Source organism: Drosophila ananassae, chromosome 2L (genome assembly GCF_017639315.1).
Source record: "Drosophila ananassae strain 14024-0371.13 chromosome 2L, ASM1763931v2, whole genome shotgun sequence".
NCBI lineage: Eukaryota > Metazoa > Arthropoda > Insecta > Diptera > Drosophilidae > Drosophila > Drosophila ananassae.
The window spans coordinates 5,159,201-5,182,423 of NC_057927.1; the positions used below are offsets into that span (position 1 = coordinate 5,159,201).

Sequence of the window (23,223 nt, forward strand, 5' to 3'; positions counted from 1 at the left end):
CAGATACGCACACCCCCACACCGCCACACCACCACACCTCCGAAGGAAGGCAAAGGAATGTAATGTCTTGCCAGTGGCTCAGTTCTCGACTTGCAGAGTTCTCTATAATTTTTTTAAAAAGCTATACTATGACTATCCCTAGCATAAATATTCCACTAATTGTCCTCGCTCGCCTGGACACGTCATCCTTGCTCAATTTGCAGCTATATTGGTTAGCCAAAAGCCAAAAGAAAAAGGGGACAAACTTTGGCCAAATATTGATTCAGTTATTCGAGTTCCATTTTTATTCGCCCGCCAGCCGCCATCCTGGACAAATAAAGAGTTTTCAAACTTATGCATATGCATGCCAGCTCAGCTCGGCTCGTCATCAGGGGCTGTTGGTTTTGCTGCCGGCGACCTGGCCTGGCCACTGGCATTTGCTTAACAGCCTGTCCAGATCCCCGGACAAATGACTCGCCTACACTGAGAGATGGGCCCTGAGGCCTGAAGCCAGGCCTTTGTAAACTGTTTTTAATTAAAAGATAGACACTACTTTGTTTCAAGTGATTCAGGTGAAGCTCAACTGCATCATAATATTAAAAAATGTGAATAATTAGCTTCTTAACTCTTTGGCTTGCTGGCTTGTTACCTTTAAAGTTGATCTAATTTGAAGTTCAGCCTTCGAGTGTATTGATTTTAGAGCCCCCATCGAAGGATACTAGTCCGGGTCATTAGGGGCAACTCGAAATTTTTCTAGCCGGCAGCCGGCAGTCGATTCAATCCACACTGATGGACAATTGGATTACGTGCTGCCATTGCATTTATGATGGCTGAAGCCTTCTGGCTGAAATCCGGGGCCAGCAGTACTCGAATCCATACACTTTTGAGAGCACAAGTGTGTGGATGTGTGCGGATGTGCCCTTGCGGATTGATGAATTCGTTAGCGAGTGTATGTAAAATTTAGAGAAACAAAAAGGCAGAAAGGCAATCGGATCGATTGATTCCATTCCATGCCCACATACTCGTACGTATTCATAGTTCGCTGTTCGATTTGTTTGCAGTTCGATTAGAAGTGCTTTTTGTTTTGTGAATCAGCTGCAATTACGACATTTCTCCGGCTATCTTTTTAAAGGGCAAAAAAGAGATCCAAATGGCATGGCCGGCGAACCCGAAACCGCGCCATTCATGAACCGCCAGAGCCAGAGCCAGCGCCAGAGTAACAACGAGCAGCGGCCGAAACGAGCACTTTACGCAACCGAGTCAGCCTTGTGCCAAAAAATAATAATAGTAATAATGCGCAAAAATAATAATAATGAATAAATGACCAGCGGCGGCGAGCGCAGCGACCAAGAAATAGCCACGATTCGAAAATAAAATGCCACTAGAAGATTACATTCAAATCGCATGCACTTTGCGCTGAAAAATCAATTAATGCAAATGGCCAGAAATAAAACTAAATTAAGAAACAACTAGAGACTGGTAATCCGGTCAAGTAATAAAAGTGTTTTTCCTGAAATGTTATATAGTTTTAAGAATGGGAGATATATAGTATTTTATGTTAAGAAAAACAAACTATAAACTGATGTTTCTCTATTGCATTTCTTTAGATATTCAGTACAAAATAAATATTATTTTTTCGGCCTTTAGGCCACTTGGAATGGAAAGTCCAACATGTCCAACTCTCACGTGGGGCTTCCAGCGAGAACAGAACCTGTTTCTGACAAGGCGGCGCTTGGACTTGCTCAGACACTTTGGAATATAGAATGATTAAATGAATGTTTATGCATTGTGTATGCTGTCGATTCCAAATGACGTCACTGTGACGTCAAACACAAACCGCTTTTATTTTTATTTTTTATTTATTTATTTATGTGTGTTGTGTTCGCTGTACAACCTACCTCCTTGAATTTATAACAGGTGGCGGGGAATGCTGGCGGCAAATGCCAAATTAAAACATGTACACAATGTCAATAATACATCGTCATAGTATTCAAATGAAGTTTGACAGGCACACAGGTATGCGGTGCAGATACCTGTGGACACAGGTGGCCTTATTCCGCAAAGATAGACGTCGAAAAAGAGGCTAGAGACGCGCTTAGCCAAAGGCGACTCGGGCCTTGGCCATTGTGGCTATTACTGGCTGTGGCTGTTATAATTATAGCTGGTGGATGATGGTCTATCTACGCTCTATATAGACTTGTCTATTATTTATTGATTAAACATTGGCTTAGAGAGACACATTATTGTAAACATTGTTTAATTATTCATTTCCAGAATAACTAAAACACAGCGCATTATTAATGCGCTTTATTACCATTTTGATGGCTGCGGTTGCCACGACCGTGTTTACATTTTAACGTAATTAGTTGCATTATTATGCAACAGAAACAATCCCACTGAGATTCTAACCGGAGAGGTTGACAATAGAAGAACTCATATAATCGGAGAATCTGTCGCTGGGACTGTTTCTCAATGAGCGGCGGCGGCGGAGCCCAAGGTCTCGGATTCCATTAGAATACTGAACCACTGGCATCCACATGAATGGGGCACGGCTTGACGAGGGAACTGTCTGGAATTTGTGCCGTCGATCACGAATGAATGGAATTGTTCAAAGTGCCGGCACCCAGCTATAAACATATACAAATTCCGAAGCCATATTGTGGCGATTCAAGTGATGAGAGCAACGAAATTGGCAACGATTTGCTATCAGTTTTGGCCCAGTTTTGAGGCCTAGACCGCCCTTGAGCCACTTCGGTGATAGACAAGACAGTGACCACTCCCCCGAGGCACCCATCTCACATATCTTGGAACAATTGCAAACCTATAACCCAATTGCGTTTGTCGTGCGACGATAATTTTCACACCATTGGGAATGCAAATTGGGGGAGCTCGCCTATTGCGATTTAAAATTGTTTGTTTTGTTTTGTTGCTCCGCTTGTTGTTGTCACTTTGTTGCGGGCTTCTAATTGTATTTTCCAATAGGCCAGACACTGGGCATAGCCGGGCAGCTCTGACTCTGACTCATTCAGAGAGGCCAGCCGTATAACAAAAGAAATTATCACATGATTATCATATGATGTGGCTCGGCCTGTGCCAGTCGCTTTGCAATTTGCATTCGTTATGCAAGTCGATGATGTGTGGGCCTCCCAAAAAGGCCAATGACTTGGTGGCTGCCTCTGGGCGAGTTTTAAACTCTGGCTTAAGGATATCCCTTAAAAATTCAAGTCGAAGCAGCCATCCCATCTCGATCTTCTCATCCTGCTCGGCATCTGGAAACAAACAACAAGAATTCGCATTCGCATTTGTTCGGTTCGGTTCGGTCCTGTTCCTGGTCCTTATCCCTTTCTGGCAACTTATCCTGACTTGTTTGCCGGGCGGCTCCTTTCCCCAGTCTGCCTTGGTGTTTTGCCTTTGGTTTCTGCTGCTTTCGCTCCTTTTGTGCTGCATACAAAAGATTTTCGCTCACCCGTTGTTGTTCTCCTTATTTTTATGTAACGGGCATCCTTAGGGTGCCCCATCGGGGAGGTCTGGCACTCATCCAATGCCAAGTGCATGGGCTCATCTACCTCTCAGAGGGCTGTCTTTGCGGGGCATCGAATGTTCGGATAACCGAGAAATGCATTTTTTACGAATTTTTTCCCCCATTTCTGTGTTCATTTGCAAGAATTCCTTCCCTTATTTGCCAGCTTTCCAGTCACCAGCCACCATCTAGGGTGAAAGCATCAGCATCAGCAGACGAATAGGCGATGGGGTATATACTACACCCGTGGCGTGGAGTAGATGCATACATATAGTACTTCTCGTGTATAATTTCGGGAGGGTGTTTACATACTCGCCATTGAAATGCAGCCAAGCATCCTCGGTAGCAGAGCCGAGCAGAGCAGCTTCCGTTGCATAAATATTACGCTACTTGTGTGCATTCAGCATTCTGTGCAATTTATTTCATTTTACTGCCAACTGCCAGCTTCAACTTCAACTTCAACTTCAGTATCAGCTTCGTCTTTGCTGTCGGGGGCTGCAAATTAAATTTTGTGCGAGATTTTTCAACGCAAAAACATACCTCCCTCTGCTCTCCAATCCAGATCCATTTGGTGTCATGGTTCACTTGGTTAGTTGGTAACCCAGACACGCCGGAGTTCAAGTGCCTGCTCCCCTGTTCTCGTTGATTAGCAGCTGAGCTGGGGTTTTTTTTTATTTTTGGCAACAGATGCCGCATGTATATTTTACCTAAACTGCAGATCTCTGACCCTCTGTGCTCCTTCTATGCTGGCCAATTTGGGAAGTTGCCAATTTTGTGTATGGCCTGATTTTGTCATTGGCCGAAACTTTGTTGCCCAACTTTAATTGCAGCTAATTGTTGTGTTGACAAAGCAAACTTTTACTGAATATCCTCTCATTCTCTCTAAGTACAATTTTGGACCTTCCTTCAAAGCGAATTTCTTGTAGAATTCTTTTGTTTGACTTCCCAGTTTCTTCCTTGATGATTTTCATAATTCAAAGAGACCTTATTGTGTTTGAAATGTATAACTTTTAAGGATATAGCCAACTAATGTTGCCTCATTACGAGCACAACGACCGTTATTGACTCTTGATACACGATGTCCTGGCCAACGAGATTTGTAATATTATTCAGGCTAGTGCCAGAAAATGGCCAGAATTCGAAGCTGGCAAAATATCCAATTTACACAGACCATTAATGTAGTAATTTCTGGCCAAAATTTGCAAATGCTAATTATTTCGGGGGAGGGTCTGCGGATAATTAATGCAAAGAGTCGCCATTAAACTAATAGCTGGGAATTATAGGAATTTCTGTCATGGAAATTTTAACAATGGAATAGTTGTTATTTGAACTATGTCCTCCTCTATCCATTGTTTTGGGAGCTTTATTTATTTAAATTCCTAGTTCTAAACAGCAAGCAGAATAATTTATTTTTGTTGCCAATTAAGCTGCAAGCTCTGTAGCTGGGGGAGTTGCAACATCAAGGAAAAGTTTTGAAAAAAAAGTCGCGTAATTGAGTTCACCCAGCTATCAGCTCTAACTAAACTGACTAGCCAACTAGTAACGAGGGTGGACGGGAAAGTTTCTGCCCTTCGAAAATGTCAAATAATGGCAAATAAATAACACGAAACTGCTTCGAGCTCCGAGCAGAGTTACATAAAAATGTACTCACTCACTCCCACCCACTCACTCCCACCAGTTAGATAAAGGCAAGAAAACTCAAGGCGAGAAAAGTCAGGGCAAGGCTATTGGAGTCAAGTTGTTGGCCATTTGGTGGCCGCACAGTTTGGCCGAATTAAATCCAGTAGGATCATAAACCTTGAGCGCAGTAACCCAGCAAATCCTCACGCTGCTTTGGCTTAAATTGTCTGAAAAAGGGTTTATGTTCATGACATTTTATGAACTCAATGAGAGCCGAAGGAGCCACTGAAAATGAAAAGAAACGAAACGAAACCTTCGTCAGTAATCTACATAAAATTGCAAACAAGTGTTTGGCCCATACATTTGTTCGGGAATTGTTATTGTGATTGCCTGCCTGACTGCCCCAGCCCTGCCCGGCCCGGCCTGGCCAAAAGCGTTTCGTAATAAGCTATCTGAACAGGCTCTAGTTCTGACTCTGACTCTGGCTATGATTGCTGTTAACATGTCGTACAGTTTCCCCCAGAAATTTGTTTTGTACTTGGCCCGCAGGCTCTGTCCAAATAGGCGTGGCTGGCTGGGACTGAAGCCGTCCCCGGGCCGCTTTGTTCTGTTGATTAGGGCCACGTACATTTCAATTAAAATGTCGCTCCCAGGGCCAGAAATTAGGGAAAATCCGACAATCCAACAGGCTGTGCCTGTTTCCATTCCATTCCCCCGCCCAGTTATCTTTCGGGGCAAACTTCCTATTTTGGAAAGGTTTTCGGGGACCGCTGTTTACAATTGAACGCGCTGGAGCCATTGGAACATGCTTCCGCTTTTCACAAGCTATGTATCTGCCTCTCCAATCTTGGATGCCTCGCATTACTCCTCTTTGCCATTCTTTCCTGTATTTGGCATTTGCCGATGGAACATGTTTTTCCAATTTCTGCTTTGGTCTTAAATGCTTTCAGGCCCTTGACAGTCGGATATTATGTGTTCCTTTCGCCGACTCTCCTCCCATCACAAAGTGCTGCATCACACTTGCCAAAAGAATATTAAAAAAAAAAGAGTGTGTAACTTTGACTATAGAACTCTTTATATGATTTTTTTTTAACTAAACCTTACTGTTTAGTATGCCCCTTCCGTGGAAAGAGTATTTTTTTTTTATTTTCCTTTCAAGTATCTGTGAGATTCCCCTGCCTTCCTCGCAAATGCCACTTATTTTTCATGGTGTTTACGCTGATTCCTGGCACTTTCCACTCACACTGTCGGTTCAGGGTAGATTTTTACTCATGAATAGTTAAATCCCGACCATTTCCCTACAGCATTCGTCGCTTTCTCCGAGCAATTGCGTTGCGGCGGGACGTCAGAGTGTTTTCCATTTCTGCCATTTTTTATTAATGAAATCTCATGGCTCAATGAAGCGTAAACCCCCTAAGCCAAGTTCAAGTGTCCTCGAACGAGACCAAGAAAAAGCGGCCAGATCAACCGTTAATGGGCCAGCTTAAGGGCCAGCCGTCCAAACGTGTTTCCTCGCCGGCCATCAACTTTAGTTGTATTGATGTGGATGTGGGCCTGGGTCGGCCGTCTTTCTAGCTGTTTGTTTCTGACTTGGCCAGGATCTGTCAGGCGCTTGATTGCTTCTCCCATTCATAATCCCCGCCCATTAGCTGGCCCCAAAAAATGGTCATGTTAATAGAACGGCCTCCTCAATCATGGTGTGCCGGTGGCAATTTATCTAAGAGCTAATCAAAGCTAACCTGGCATTCCAACCGCAATCCTTTCGGTCCGCAATTAAAGCGATTCGAGTGCAAATTAACTTTGGTGAAGCTCGCCAGTATCGAATAGATTGAATAATCTTGTGTCCAGCCCGGCCCTAGGGCCACTCGGCCAGTGGATGTGTGTGCGAGTGTTTATTTCGACTGTCTGTATTTGCCCATTTATTTGATGCAAACACTGTATTGGCAGCTTCATCCCATCCCATCCCAGTCGCAGTCCGGCGGTTGCTGCCGTTAACCGCAAACGAATTTTTGCGAACTACCACCGAGAATGATTCCCTCATTCTGGATTTTCTCCAGGGAAGTTTGATGATTGGTACACTGCCAAAAATCATATCCAATAAACATAGTATAGAGTGTTGGATATTTAACCCACAAAATAATATAAAAACATTCAATTTTTACAAGTGCTGTCGAGGTTTCAGGTTCCTCCGACAGTCGACTTCATTACCGAAGTGCTCTATTCAATTACGTAGGTGAACAGGCCCAAATGAGGGTGGCCAGGATATCGGGACATCATATTTTATGTGGCAGCCATAAAGCGAGAGTGGCAACCGAATTCCACGCGCAGCTATGCTTAAAGCCCAATTTATAACTGGGCTGATAAAGGAGTCGAGTCCCCCTTCACACGGATGCTTGTAAATATTTAACTTGCAATTGGTTGGGTCCATATATCTTGGCTGCCGTGAATCATTTACTTCGCGTTCGCTTTGAATATTTAAGCCCGTTTCTGTCTTCTCTCCCACTTAGCACTTTCTGTACCTCCGTGTCTCTTCTCTTTTTTTTTATCTATGGCATTATTTATGCTCCACATTTAGCACCGCTTTAGGTGTCACGGCTGAGAGACATATAAAAATAAGTCCCAGAAGTATTTACGTACCTAGGCTGCCTAGGAGCGGCCCCCAGAAGGGTATATTAGTTCCCAGAGGAGTTTATTTTAAAAAATCGCAGATTAAATAATTCATGATGCATTTAAAAAAAAAAAGAGGGAGGCCCATCCTGGAAACGCTCTTTAAAATTCAGTTCCCGCATCGCGCTTAATGTTTAACATTATTTTTATGGTCTTTTATAATTTTCCTTCCTTTTTTTTGGGCTTATTCTCTGGGTGCAATAAATTTCATGATGGCACAGGGTCGCTGGTCTACTTGGCCTGCCCCAGAGGCACTTGACTCGCACTGGCACTGGCATCAATATGGGAGGCACAAAAGTAATTTAATGGACTTTTAATCTATTTCTTTACTGCCACTGATCAAAGGCAGGAGCTCAGACCGTACAGAGCAGAGAGCAGGCGCCACCGAAATATTTATTAAAATGTCGAACAAGAAAAATGTTGATGCATGTTTTTCAGTTTTCCTGCTTTTTTTTTCATGGTACAAATTTCATTAGCTTTTTCACCATTACTTTTTCCCAACGCATCTTCCCCCATGGACTTTACGGACTTTAATTGCCTGTCAATGTTGTTTTTGTGGCAGCGCATAAATCGATTTTTAAGTAGCTGAGCACAAAATATGCTAATCGCGGCCAGGACGGGCTTCAGGGCGACAGGCAACAGTTATAAACGTGGCAGAAAAGTGCGCAAACGTGCCTAGAAAGGACTATCACGAGAGGACTATGAAGGCAGCGAATCTAATGCCCAGGAGTTCCATTCGCTTTGATGTCTTCCCAAGTCTAGAAAAGGGGTAAAAGTTTTCCTGCCTACATTGTTTCTAGCGAGATAAAAGCCCATAATGAAGAGATGGGGAAGAAAACAGAAACAAAACTTTCCTTTTTAAACTTGAATTTGAATTTTCTTTACCAGAGACATATACTTAGTCTCCCAGTGACTTTTGATGGAAAGCCATCGTCCAATTACTAGTTACTCTGCACTGGGCCTGGCCACAGAGAGTCATCAGAAAATATAACAAAAGCGATTTCAATTGAACTAGAAATTGGATGGCTCTCTACGAAGCCACACAATTCAATGATAAACCATTTTTCTTCTCGATGACAACTGGAGTGCTGAAAAGTATGCTTCAATTTTGTCTTTGTGCAAATTGCGTATACGCCCTGTGGCACTTTGTGGTCTTTGATTTGCAGAAAGAAATAAACCCACAGACTCACACAAGTATCTCAATTTCTAAAATTTTATTTCTCATTTTAATTAAGATTCAACGTAGGCTTTAAAGGCAGGATGGGCGGTGGATGGCAGGAGAAGGAAGGTAACCACATTTTCGTGGTTTCTATGTCTTATGTTATATTCATAAATCATTCTCGCATAAATATGCGATGGTCTTTTTGAATTGTTGCATAAGTTTAAATACTTTTCGGCCGTGGGCGGAGGAACAGTTGCTGAGGCTCGCACACAAGTGCCGAGGCACACTATGTGTGGTGGTGGTGGTGGTGTTTGTTTTTGTATTTGTGTGCCTATTGAGGCATGAAATCTCCCCCTCAGCATCCGGGGAGGGGTGGCCTCGCTTTGTTATTGTTCCAGGGCGCTTCGGTGGCAATATGTTTGCCTTATTTCACTTTGCGTTGACAGCAATGACCCACATGCATAAATCATAACTTGTTCGTTTTACACACACTCACCGTCCACCCCCCGACACACACCCAACACTCACACACACACACTCACACAAAGGACAAAGTATTCAAAATTTGGTGAGAAAAAAAATTACTTTCCGGGATGGTAAATATTTTTTAAGTCAACCGACACACATTTGTCCCTAATCAAATAAAGTGAGAAAACTTTGCCACGAAAATAAAACTAACAAAAAGGAATGGAATTAAATCCATTGTGCTGGAATTCAAATGCAATTTATTAAAGCAAAAATTAGCAAAGAGCGTTGTCGAGTGGAGTCAAGCGATGACAGCGTTTGGGGAAATCAAAAGGGAAGAAACATGAATAAGCAAAGAGGAGAGCTTCCACTGCCAGACACACACATATGGGCGAAGGGACCTTTGCATATGCATATCTGAGTGGAAGGGCAAATTATGCATGCAAACGGGTAGAAACAGCAGAGCTACATCAGAAGCTACACGGAGGACCTTAAAGTCCAAGATGGTAGTTTCTCATAATGAAATAGTTTTATTCTCCCCGAAAATGTCCCGATTCTTTGCCGTGTAGAGGACAGATGTTCTGAGAAGTGAACAGGATACTGGCAATCTAACGCTCCAGTGCGCTTCCAAGCATGCACCCGCCTTCGAGTGTATCTGGGTTTCGTATGGATCTAAGCTTGTAAGCGAAGGAATTTGAAACGTTTCGAACAGAAATAGCTCCCCTGCGGTTGGGCTGTCTTACGTGCCTGTGCCTCAGACCGGGCTTGTAACTGGAACGCAAGCCAGCAAGCCGAAACTCAATAATTTCCAATGCGAGGCACTCAATAGTTGAACCATAATTCCCTCCTTCTGCCCTACTGCCCTCCTGCCTCCGAGTCTTAAATTCTACACTGGCAACCCTTTTGCAAGGATGAAAAATGAACAGTCCTGTCCGGGGGGAAGGACAGACAAAAACCAAACCCAATCAAGTCCAATCTCGACCAGTCAACAAGCACAGTCTCCTTGTTTTCCTCCTGATACCGCGTTGCTGTCATGCCAAGAGAATTTAGGAGATACGAGAAAAAAGCAGCTGCACTGCCAGTGTCCTTGCCATACAAGTTGGCCGAACTAGGTCAGTTTTGGCCAAGTTGCTGGCGCGCAGATTCATTGATTGCTATCAGGAAAAGTGGCATACAAAAAAATAGATCCGTTTTCGGATTTCTTTCACAAGCGTAGTCATTAAATTGTTGTCTCTTGGTGTGTCTCTCATAAGACTGCAATACCTAGATTCTTTTCTATTTCGGAATCACAATATCACAAGTCAATGGTGTATCGTCTCAAGCAACCGCAGGTGTCAGACAGCCGCATGTTTGTGGCTTTCTCGAGATTTCTCGATGTCCTCTATCTAGGGGCGCCCCATCCCCCACTCCGGTACCCAACCGCTAATGCTATTGCATTATTACACAACACCTACTGACACGGCTCTGCGGTCGGCTGAGTAGTTAAATATACACAAATACAAATCGGATTATATTTGTTATTTGCTGTCAAGCGGTGGGAAAGTAAGTAAGTGCCGAGTTTAGCACGAACCCTTAAATTGTCACACAAATCACAAGCCAGAAAACTTCGAGTGAGAACTGGATTTCACTGGATACGATTCGTCAGAGTATATTTTTTTCCAGACAAAGGGGTTAAATGGTTATGAATAACCCTAAAGCTTAAACAGGATAACCACTATGAGTATTTTTTACAAAATTATTATGCATAAAGGTCTCGCTTTTAATTAAGTTCCCCTAAAAAGTCAAAGCAACTCGGGGTAAACAGGGAAACTCTTTTAAAACGTTTGGCATTTGTAATTCCGGGCTCATAATGCAGAAATAGGAAAATGCTAACAAAAGCGGCAAAACAAAAAATAATGCAAGGCGGAGAGCTGATTAAAATTTTGCAGCGACCGCAAATTAAAGCGAAAACATTTCGAGGAGTCCGCATGTGTGCTAGCCAGGAGCAGAAAAACATGCGATTCGAGCTGGGGGCCCGGGCTAAAAGTTGATCCTTTGCCGGGCCAACCACTGCGGCAAGCCACACCCAGTCCAAGTCATGGTATATTCCGGAAGCAGGGACTGAGCCACAGCCCCTGAAACACTTCTGGGGGAATAATTAAACTACATATTACTTCTTATTTGTGTTGGAAATATCAACAACTTGTAAAATAATAATTTATTATTGAATTAAATAAAAATTGAATCCCTTAGAATAGATATTTGTTCTATTTATGTAACCACCATTGTGCCATACACCCACGGGTCCCATGCACGTCCAAGTTTAACGCAAATAAATTGCACATTCAGACCAAAATTAACATGACACAGTGGGTGGGGGCGAGTGGGGGCGAGTATCAGCTGAACCGGGCGGAACCATAACGAAGCTTATACACGAAAATATGTGAGGACCAAAAAATAGACGGCGAAAATAGCGGAAGGAACCACCACGCCACGCCACAAGGAAATAAAAACGAAAGCCAAGTGGGGCTATATGACTCGCTTTTCTCAACTTTTTTTTTTGGCCTTCCACGCCCCCCAACCCGGATTGCGCTTTCGTTTGCGTTTTTTGCGAGCATCAGCAACAAAATGCAGACAGAAACAGGATGCAGGAGTCTTCATAATTTACGAAGTCGAGCAACGCGCTGAGGATATCCGTTTTGGGCATAACCATGATTGAGGTTGGCCCCACGTCTATGTCTGTATCTCCGCAGCCCTGTTTGCCTTGCTTGCTTGCCTACTTCCCTATGCATGAGTCGTAGTGGATTACAAACATATCTGCACTAAGAAAAAATCTAGAGAGAAGAGTCCTAAGAACAAACAACAAACTCATTCAGTAGCCCCTTTTCTGTCAGTGCCGAACGGGAAACATCGCGTTTGGCATTTAAATTGATGTATTCCGAGGCTCGAGCTTTGTGGCCATGACTGTCATAAATGTGATAAGGGATGATATGCCCTGTTTTCCCCCGGCCTGCCTCCTTCTGACATTTCGGCCTGGCTTGGCTGCTTCGTCTTAATTAATAAGTCAATAGCCCGAATGCTTGAGGCTGCTTGCGCCGCCCGATGGCACGATGGCAGCTGCTCTCCTCCATAATTTAGTTAATGCGCGCCTAAACTAAGGCTGTTGTCAGACAACCCCTCCAAGGTGCCTCCAAATCACAGATGCTCCTGCCTAACAAAGTGGCACAGATAGAAGCAATTTGCCAGCGAGACAAGGTGACAAAGGTGCGCTGATGAAATTCACGTGCGTGTAATGGTGGTCATAACAAAGGCGGTCTTTGGCTCTACTGGAAATGTGGATACCCTGTAGAAAAAGGCTTATCTCAAAGGACAGTGGTGGTACAGAGAGTACCGTATACCTAAATCGATTGAATAAAATGGCAATAATATAATTATTCCATTTCACCTAGTCAAGTTACCTGTCTAAGGACTCAAGGCCAACCACATTAGCTTGCCTGCCACTTTCCCGGGAAGTGTTGAAGAGCAACACCGCCGTCGCTTAATTTCGTTATGAGCTTCATGCACATTGGCGCCATTTCGTTACATTTTCATAATGGCATCCCTGGCTGCAGGCACACGTGTATGAAGCGTGGGTGTATGTGGGAGAGTGGATGACTGACAACATCGTTTGGCGGTTGAGTTTTTTATACCCGCATCCCTGTGACAGAGGCATTCACGGCAATCAGGCGGGCCTAATGGCGCAAATGTTCAATAAAGAGGCTTTTAACGCGCCCTCCTCGCTCAGCCCCTGTCTCCCGCTCCTGCTGCCGAACTAGACAGGATGCCAGGATGCTGCCTGGCTCGTCAATGTTTTGCAATCTGGCCCCATGCCCGTGCTGTTGCTGTTCGCTCTTTAGTAGTCACCAGAACGCACTTTATGGCCCATCACCTCAGTACTGCACTGCGGAAAATAGAAGCATTTTTTTTGGTCGGAAGTTGAGGGGAAATCAAGCCAAGCCAAATTCAAAACTGAAATCAAGTTAGACACTTTCTTGACAGCAAATCGATATGCCTTGAAGTGGCTATTCTTTGGTTCTCCTCTCACTGTGTGCACACACACCATGTGTAGTATATGTATAGTATGTGTGTGTGTATAAATGAAATGGCCATATTCATGCCCATTCGGGGTCTGAATAATACATGGCAGCAGTAAAAGTTATGTTTATTGGAAGAGCCCAGCGCAGCCCAGCAGAGCAGAGTAGAGGAGGAGGGCTGCTCTCTGATAAAAGCTGAAAAATATATTTAGCTTGATTGGTTCCACCCTCCCATCTTGGGCCAGTGCCTGTGCCTCTGCCTGTTCCACGATTAAATTCTTCTATATTTATTTGGCTACGCATTCCAAAAACAATTAATTTCGCTCTGACTACAAAAAAGTGGCCTGTCCTTCCGCTTCGCACCCGATGTGTGCCGCCTAATGGTTGAAATTTGTTTTGAAAATAAACACTCGCATGGCCACACTTTCATGCTTTGATTGATGTGCCCCGAACTTCCCCATACCTCCCATTTTTTTTTTAAGCCTCCAGCACATGGTGCGGTTTCGGTTCCCGGGGCCATAACAAATAAATCAACGTGCAACTGTATGGGAGTGTAAAGCATCATCGTCATGAGTTCATTTTTAATTAAAAATTGCGCCAAATCCAATAATATATGTATATCGGAGGGGAAAAAATAAACTATAGCACTATCCAATAGCCCTGTGACGCACATAAAACGTTGATAAGTGAAAGCTTAGCTAGAGCACCCCAGAAATAGTAATTACAAAATCATCTGGATGCCATATAGGAAGCATTAAAGTTTATACTCAGCGGCTATGTAAATGCCATCACGCACTTTCGGAGAAAAGTTGAGTCATTCAATTATTTGGCTATTAGTTGCTCGTGACACTCTACTTCGCCAGACTCTCACCCACATGCCCACACGTCGCCACTCGCCCTCGGAGATAGAGTCTCTGCTGTGCCCAAGCTCCAGATACAGATACGTATGTACCTACGCCTCTTGTCAGTACCGGCCATGATTAATAAATGCGACACACTGTCGACCGCAACATTACTGACACCTCCAGAAGGGCCTGCTCCCGAAGCAATCACCCAGGTGGGCTAAGTATGCTGTGGCTGTGACATCCCACTCCCTCCGAACTAGACACACTCATATGTGCACCGGAAGAAATTGTTAAGGGAAGATAGAGCCAGCATCAGCCATTTGCATATGTGATGTAATTGTCAGTGCATGGAGTGGGCAGACTCTAGTCTTTTGTCACAAACAGGTGACAAAACAGGTAGTCTACTGGGGTTGTCTCAGGAGACGGCCGCAAGGCGAACATGAGCCACAAACGTCCAGAGATAAATGGAGATGTGCCTGTGAATATTTAAAATTTAAGAGCAGTCAAATGGGTATTGTGGTTTACTTCTGGCGTAATGGAAGGATAATTAGCTTTCCCCCAGCAGCCAGGTGGATGAATGTGGTATTTGCTCGTAGATATAAGCTTGAATTTGATCATTTGTTGGATGGTATTTTAATTAAATTCCTGGCATTTATGAATCTGTAAAAGGTCCTGCCATTAACTCTTTTAGATTCTAAAAGGAATACCTACTCCAATGTTAATGTTAAATGGTTCCACTGAACCCGCATGAAATTTGAATGACTCTCTTATCCCTCATGGCCCTTGCTCCTTGTCAAATCCAATTAACTTAGATATTTATACGCCTTCATCGCTTCCATTTTCCTTGCAGAAAATCCAACCAGAGAGGAAAGCCAGCCCCGAAAACTGGCCCGCAGTTCCAAAGCATTCAATCAAGCGCAAACTTGGCCAACTTGAAAAGGGCACATTTTCGGATTCGCTAATTCAAATCTTGAAACTAAATGACGCCTGTGTCTGAGAGCCTGCTGCCACATACCGCAACGCTGGACGAAAGACGACGGCCACAAATTAGCCAACCAGTCGAAGACTTCCAAGTCTAGGCCAAAAAAAAAAAAGGGAGATCTTTGGGAAAAGGAGCAAACCCGAATCGAAGCGAAGCGAAAGCGGGAGAAACATCAAAAGGACTGCCCAACAACGTGTGTGTTTGAGCGTCTGCGACTAATTTTTCGAGAGCGCCAAAGGATTCATTAAAAAACCGCCAACCTGGAACTAATGGAATTAGAGAATATTGTGGCCAATACGGTCTACTTGAAAGCTAGAGAAGGTAAGTGCCAGTTCCAGTTCCAGCCTTAATTATAAAGTCAAAAGTATGACACTCTCTTGCTTTAAAAGCTTTAAGCGAAAGCCCACCAATTAGTTATTTGAATACAAAAGAGTCCAATTTAAATATAGTTGGGTCCTCGATTGTGTCACTCTTCCATGCCCCAAATTCAATAGTGCTTCACAACAGCCGCTCCACTTATTTTTTTTTGAATGCCACATCCTTGGAGGGCACGTGCTGAAGTGGCATGCCTGTCACCTTGTCATCGATTTTTCGAGCAGCCCCAGCCTTCCAGGGGGTGGTTCGTTTAATTGTAGGGATTGAAGTTTGCCCCTGGAGCTCGTGACCGTGGCTGTGGCGCCTGATGCCTTCCCTTTTGCTTTCGCCTGGTGCTGGGCTTTATCTAAAGTTAATGAAGCGTTAAATGTTTGCGCTCCAGCAACTTATTCATTTTCATGCTCCATGCTGCCAGGCTCTAAGTGCTCTATTGGACGCACCCGCAGATACACTTTACTTCGTTATCGAGGTCACACTTCGATTGCAAGACCCTCAGCCTGAAGTCTCAGCCTCCCCATCACTGCCAAGTTCAAAAAACTCCGCCCACTCCGTTTTCGGCGCCATTGTTCTGTTTATTTACAGTAAAGTCAACTTTGGCGATTAGGTCTCGGCAAATTTATGCAAAGTTATGCATTAAACGGCGAAAAAACTTTATGCAAGCCAGCCAGTAAGAGTCACCTTCAGTGGAGGGATATAGTTCTGAGAGAGATCCGATGCACTGGCCAACATGTTGCACACCGTGTTGTATCCTTTCTTCCAATCAAATATTTCATTTTAAATGTTATTTATTTTATTGGTGTCTGGCCGATAGTAAAAGCCAACCCCGACCAGCATAAAATGTATCTGGCAGATACTTTGGTTCGTTTGCTTTCGGGCCGCCTCAACAGATTTAAATGACAGAAACGTGCGCAAAATTTCAATTTGTAGTAATGTAATATTTTAGAGCGGAGCAGAAGGGAATGGGAATGGAAATGGGCTGGGATCTGTAGATGGACGGATGTGCCAGGGCATGGAGCAAGGAGCTAGGGGCTAGGGGATAGGATGAGCATACACATTTGCAATACATTTTGCGAGTCAAAAAGTGAATTTGTCTTTTGAAAAGCCGGAATAGCATAAAATGAAGTCGCGCCGCCAAATGCCGACGGCAACGGGAAGAAAATCCATTGCCATAAACTTTTTCCCACCAAACCACACCAAGCACCAGGCACCAGTCCCAGGCATTTCTTTCTATTCCGTTTCGTTTTTCTGGAAAAGTTTTCGCCATCTCCTCCATATTTTTTTGACCAGAAAAGTTATTGCTGTATTTTATACTCCGGCATTTTGCGAGTGCCAGCTGAAGTATGCAAAAGCGAATGCAAATCCCAAGTCCTTACAACGACTGCTGGTAAATAGCAGGGAAAATGCTTAAAGTTGTAGAACTTAAATCTCATAATTAAGTTTAACTTTCGAATCAGTGGGAAACAAGATACTCATTGATTTATGACGGAGTTATACTAGTTATTATATCTCAATCAAGTATTTTGAATTCTGACACCGGGCTATCGTACTAATATCATAGATTAGAGATTGTTTTCCTCGACACATCACATGTCGGCTCACATAATTGCCCATTGTATTGGATGTCGATACCAGGGCCTGACCCCAAACGAGTGTGCAGGCCGGAATATGTGCGATGCAAGTCAAGTAGAAGTCATTGGCTGTCAGAGTTGGTCTGCAAAAGCAATTTCCCCGTATCAGTTGTCAGCTTGTCGCATTATGGGCTGTTGTCGATGCTATCTGCGCCACTTATGTATGTGCCAGTAGATGGGCGCTTGATCCCGAGGTCGGAGTCGGGATCGGGGTCGGGGGCTAGAGCCACAGCTGAAACCTCGGACGTCACTCAGGGCGGGCAGTGCGTCACCAGCCGGCTCTCGCCTTATCGCCTGTTGTTTGGTGGTTTCGGTTTCGTGGCGGTGCTGGTGCTGGTGGTGCTACGGCTGCACTCTGTGATTGTCGGCTTGACCAATGGCCGTCTGGCCACGCCCCAAAAGGTGTCTGGTCCATAGAGCTGTTTCGGCTAATTGAATGCATTCCTTAATGACAACAAATTCTACGCTCGTCTTTGTGCAGCCATTTGGAAGAATTATGTTTGCATTTCCCCGACTTTTCTTCTGGTCTTTACCATTTTTTTCTACTCTTCATCATGATGGTGGGGCATTAAGATGACGTCGCATTAAAATCCAGCAGAGGGGGGAGTTGGGTGGAAGAGCCACAGCCACAGCCACAGCCATCGCCGCATAAATTTCACCCTAATGCCTGGCCATAATGCTGATTATAGCGAGCGGCAGACGCTCCAGACTCTCCAGACTCCAGTGTTGAAATTCCGACTCCATCGTCCGAAGTTAGAATAAACTGAAAAATTTAATTTCGTCTCAGCTAAAAAGTTGCACTGCACTCCGCCAGTTATCAGCTCGAACAAGTGCCATAAAGAGTGGAATTTATAGTGCGATAGCGAATTAAAGTCCTCATCTAGAAGCGAACAATTAAGTGGAGAGGCGACTCAGAAGCTTATCGTTTGGCTTAGAACAGCAACCGACACTTGTTAAGCGGCGACGTTTGATGTTCCCAATCCCTAAAAGCTTTTGCTGAAACTAAACTCAGTTATTTACATAAAAGTATAATGAATTTAATAACTTTAAGAACATTTAAGCGGTACATGTATGGGAAAACGTGATTCACAAACTAAATGACTTTACTTAGCTGTTAGTTCAGAATCTTTATTAATTGGTTATTACTATTCGCCCACAAACATCAATCACTTGTAGGTGGAACAGGTGCAGCCATCCAGTGGAGAACTGAAGGTCGTTGAACTCGGCCCAGTGGTCAACAACTCGCTCCAGCGACTCAGTCAGTCAGTCAGGCAAAAGTAGCCGCCTCTGAATCGCCGCTTGTCGCCGCCAACACAGGAACACGCAAATTCATTTCAAGTGTTCTACACTCGCTGTTTGCTGGTTGCTGTTTGCTGGTCTTTATCGGGTCTAAACAAGCCCTTAGTTATGTTGTATGTATGCTAAGCAGTTAAAAATCTAGATGTTAATTATCGCACGCAATACAAGTGCCCCTTACACTGGCCACCTCACACCGAGACCCGGCCCGGACAACTGTAATTGGCTGTAGGCAGGCTGCCTGGCAGTTGGACAACTCATCAAACAGGCTTTCTCCTGTTGCAGTAGAAGCAACAGCAGCAGGATCCTGTCCTCCAGGGGAATGAATGTGGCGAGAGGCGGAAGGAGTTGTTGTAGGATGGACGGTTGGGTGGTGCTACCATCATGGCTGCAGTGCGGTCTGCGGTGTCTTTTGTGCTCTCTGGCCCTGGGTTTATCTGCAGTTGCAGCACGTATCAGGCACACATACACCATCCATCCACCATCCACCCACTGCCATAGCCCTTGTAGCCAACATCTGACAAAAGCCCTATCTCTGCCTCCCAGTCGCTCTCGGTCTTCTGGTAATGGAAATCAAAACGATTGTTGTTCTGCAAATTGACGATGCATTGATTGGCAAGAAAGCGGGCGAGCAGAGCGATTGTTGCCAATCACCACATTCGCTCTAATTGTACATTTAAAATGCCGTCAACGGAGTGCTGTATTGTGGCTAAGCTCCCGAGGCTTTGATGCTGGAACTACTACATGAATCCAATGCCAGATAGCTCAGTTTGTGAACATTTCCGCTGACGGGCAGAAACAATATTCATTAACTCTTTGACGCTTCTAAGTAATAAATAAGAGTGGAGGAGTTTCTCCGACTGTCAGCTACTCTGTCTGCCAATGTTTTTAATTCATTCTCTCTTCTATTTATTCTGGATTAACATAAAATGATTAACAATAACTCATTTTCCGAGTATATCAAGCAGAAATCTATCAAAGGACAAAATTGAATATTCAAATAGGTGTGACAGCTTCTTGGACTGAAACTTTGTTCATAAATACTATCCGTGCCAGAGGCTATTGTTCTCCACACGTTGAGGAACTGTGGAAATATTCATTTTGGGTATTTGGAAGGAAATCGCATGGCTTATTCCAGTGGGAAACCTCAAATACACGGCCCGGGTCTGGCCAAATGTGGAAACTAACATGATGCAAACAAATCTAGCCGAGCACTTTGTGTCGAGTGTTCCATGTTTATACGATGTCTGTTTTTTTTTTTTTTTTTTGTTTTGTTGGTTCCGCTGTGGGAATTCAAGAGATTGCTTTTGAAAAACCGGTAGCACCGACAGTTGCTGTTGGCTGCTGCCGGGGGAGTCGCACACAGACACAAACTGCCTCTGACGTAGGCAATACAGCAATAATCGGAACAGCAAAAACGGCAAAAGCAAAACCAAAAGCAATAATATGAAATAACATCGAAACGTCGACCCCCGGCATACGAGAATCAAATCGAATCGATGTATTAAGTGACGCGCTGCTGCGTCAGCAAGTGAATATTTAATCAGAATGAGAATATTTAATCGCATTGTCGAAGGCGTATACGGAATATCCGAAATATGAGTATTCAAATCAATTTCTGGCAAAGCATAAATGCTTTCGGCATTCTCTAGACAATTTTGGCAATTTGTCTTCGTCTCCCACAGACACAAACCTTCCATGTTAATTGATTGAAATTGATATATTTTTACGACTGTATTCAGATTGCTATCAAACACCAAATTGTCTTCTCCTGTTTCGATTCCACTTTTACGATTCAATCTAGTTTGAAATTGTAGAATTATAATGAGTCTTATTAGTAAATATAATGCGAAAGGGAATCCCCTCCCTTATTAGGGTCTTTGATTTGTTTTAATTCAAGGGTATTACACCCTTGTAGAGGGTATCACAGAAATCTATTTTTATACGATTCTCAAACATTTTTTAGATTTTATCTATTATTATTTTACATTCTGTAGCGAAATTTATGAACGAAATATTTCTTAGATTTTAGGTCAAACTCAAAAATTAGCTATAGCTATATTTTGGCTTTGGATTTTTTGTTAAGTTTTCTGGGGGATCCTCTTCAAAATGTTGAAAAATGCATGAGGACATTATGGCCCACAGCGATGGATATATTTTAATATAGCCAAATTTTTTGTATTTTGTCAACTATTAGCTGCAAGGGTACATAAACTTCACCTTCCCCTAAAGTTAGTATTCCTTGTTGTTTTGAATATTTCATGACAGTATTAGTGTGCCTCGGAACTCGGTTCAATATTTATTTGGGAAGACCGCAGAGTGAATTCCGGTAGGTATTAATGACACAGTGACAAAATCTGCCAAAAAATAAATTAAAATTCAGTACTCCACTCTGTTAGCCACGACTAATCATTTTTTATTATTCCATTTTTAGCAAATTATTTTTCCAAGATCATAAACTACTATTTGGTAGTGTTTCTCCCAGTGATAGATCATCGTATCGCAACTGTGTCCTTGCTCTGGGTCGGTCGCTAACATGCTTAAAAATGCATGCACTAATGACCGCAGGAACGACAGGTTCATGTAAACACAAATACATTCGTGCAACTACAGAGTGGATACAGTTGCTACTTGCGGCCAAGGGACAACCGGGCGTATGATTAATGTTTTAAAATTTCATAGAAACTCCCCCCGTTTTGTACTCGTCGCTGAGTATTACTGAACCACTAAGCTGGGAATAAAAACCAGCGTAGATGTACAGAGATTGGATTTTAAAGAAGGGTTACCAACAATAGAATTATTTATTTTAAACTCTGAATAATGAATTTTCTTTTATTAATTGAAGTGCCTTTCCTCTCGAAAACGTATTAAATCTGAAACCATTTTTTTACCTTTATCTCATTGGGCCTAGAAGTGTGCGGATTATACACAAAATAAATTGAATCTGTTCATTTTGGTTGGCCATGTCCAAAAATAAAAATGAAAGGCAGAGAAGCCGCCGGGGCAGTTGTTGCTACTCACTGGCCTGGCCGTATCTATAAACGAATATTTAGAGAGGTGGAGCGGGCCGATAAGCAAATCGACTTAAGCGCCATTAGCCTGCCACGAGCCCACGTCTATTGGAGTCGGGACCATAAAGTAAATTTATTGATTGTTTTGACAATTAATTTTTTATACTGTGCATTATTTATTTGGAGCCGTGACTGAAAGAACAAAGCCTCGGCCCGCCTTGGCGGAACAGCATGCAAAATGTTTTATATTTCTTATATTTGTTTTTGTCCTCGGCTATCCTCGGCTCTAATTTATTTTTATTATGTTGGATTCTTGTTTTAATTTGCCTGCTGCCTGCCGCTTGCCGCCTGCCGAAAAAGAGGGCTGCAACAAGCGTGCCAGACTCATAAATTAAAAGCATCAAAAGTCGCAAAGTGATGTGAGTTTTCAGAGCCACGAAGGATTTTCATGTCCCGGGTAGTAGGAGGCGGTGGAGGATGGGGGCTGTGGCAGGGGTGTGGGTGGATTGTGATTAATTCGTCGGCAAGGCAACGCGACGTATGCGCAATGCAAGCAAATACATGCCGACAGACAGACAGAGCGACAGGCTGTCTGGGATTGGGCCCGGCGTAAGCTGCTCTTCTGGTCAAAACAAGCAGATCCCGAGGATAACTTGCCTATTTGTCTTTGTTAAGCAGAGTCGCCCACTGCTGATGCCCATACCAGGACCACCTCTCTGTTCTGCTCTCATCCCCAAGGGTCTTCCTTATGATTGATGGCTCCGGGCGGTGTGCGTGTTGCCTGCTTTTAGGCGCTGTCGCTGGCCATTTTACGAGCACTTTGGCAACGGGGCGATACGAAGAACAATACCCAAAGGGCCGCGAGAGTGAGCCACTGAGCTTAGACTTAGACTGTGTTAAATACACACAACCGACCATAGTGCTAGGCGCGACCAGAAGTGAGCAAGGAATTCGCCTTGACAGGACGACACAGGATCCCCATTCACACCTCCTTTTGCTTGGCGCTCGCTTTTTTACGGGCTGACATAAAAAAAAAGCCAGGAGGAGTCGGAACTTGGCATATTTTATGCTTGCGTCTGCCATGAAAATTTAAGTGTCGCAGTGAAAATTTTTGCTGATGAAAGGAAAGTGAGTTATACGAGCACACTGTGCCCAGTGCTGTGGCGAGTGATGCCAAATCGATAAATATTTATTTCGGTTATTTTACGATTACGCCTGAGGGCTCACCTTTGCTTTAAAGTGTGCAGTCGGCCGTATCTTGCAGGGATTGTCCAAAATCGAGGATAAGTTCATTTGTTCATGGATTTTTCTGCTGCCAATGGTTATTATGAATTTCCTTTATGAATCTTAAACAGAAGAACTCTCTCGTTTGGTTACTTTATCGACCACTGTGCTGTCTCATAGGGGTGCTACTACACCGAATTGAAACGAATCTCCTGTTGCTGCCATTGCTGTAGCTGCTGCTGCTGCTGACAACGTGTCGTATGCGCAATTTTGCCATATAAATGACAGCATTTCAAGTTTATGGCAGTTTGCAATTCTCACGCGCGCTTCGCATATCAATTTCAATTCAATTTTTGACAGCATACAACGCATCGCACACATCCATTATCCATTAAGC

General features: G+C 43.6%; 1 protein-coding gene across 1 annotated transcript in view; it reads left to right on the forward strand.

The window, feature by feature from the left end:
* The window catches only part of LOC6500568 (G protein-coupled receptor kinase 2), a 52,682-nt gene that overhangs the window by 5,777 nt on the left and 23,682 nt on the right, over positions 1-23,223 (forward strand). Inside the window, exon 3 of the mRNA XM_001953456.4 lies at positions 15,161-15,613. Within this exon, the coding sequence (XP_001953492.1) occupies positions 15,562-15,613 (52 nt within the window). The 5' untranslated portion in view covers positions 15,161-15,561. The remainder of the gene's footprint in view (positions 1-15,160; positions 15,614-23,223) is intronic.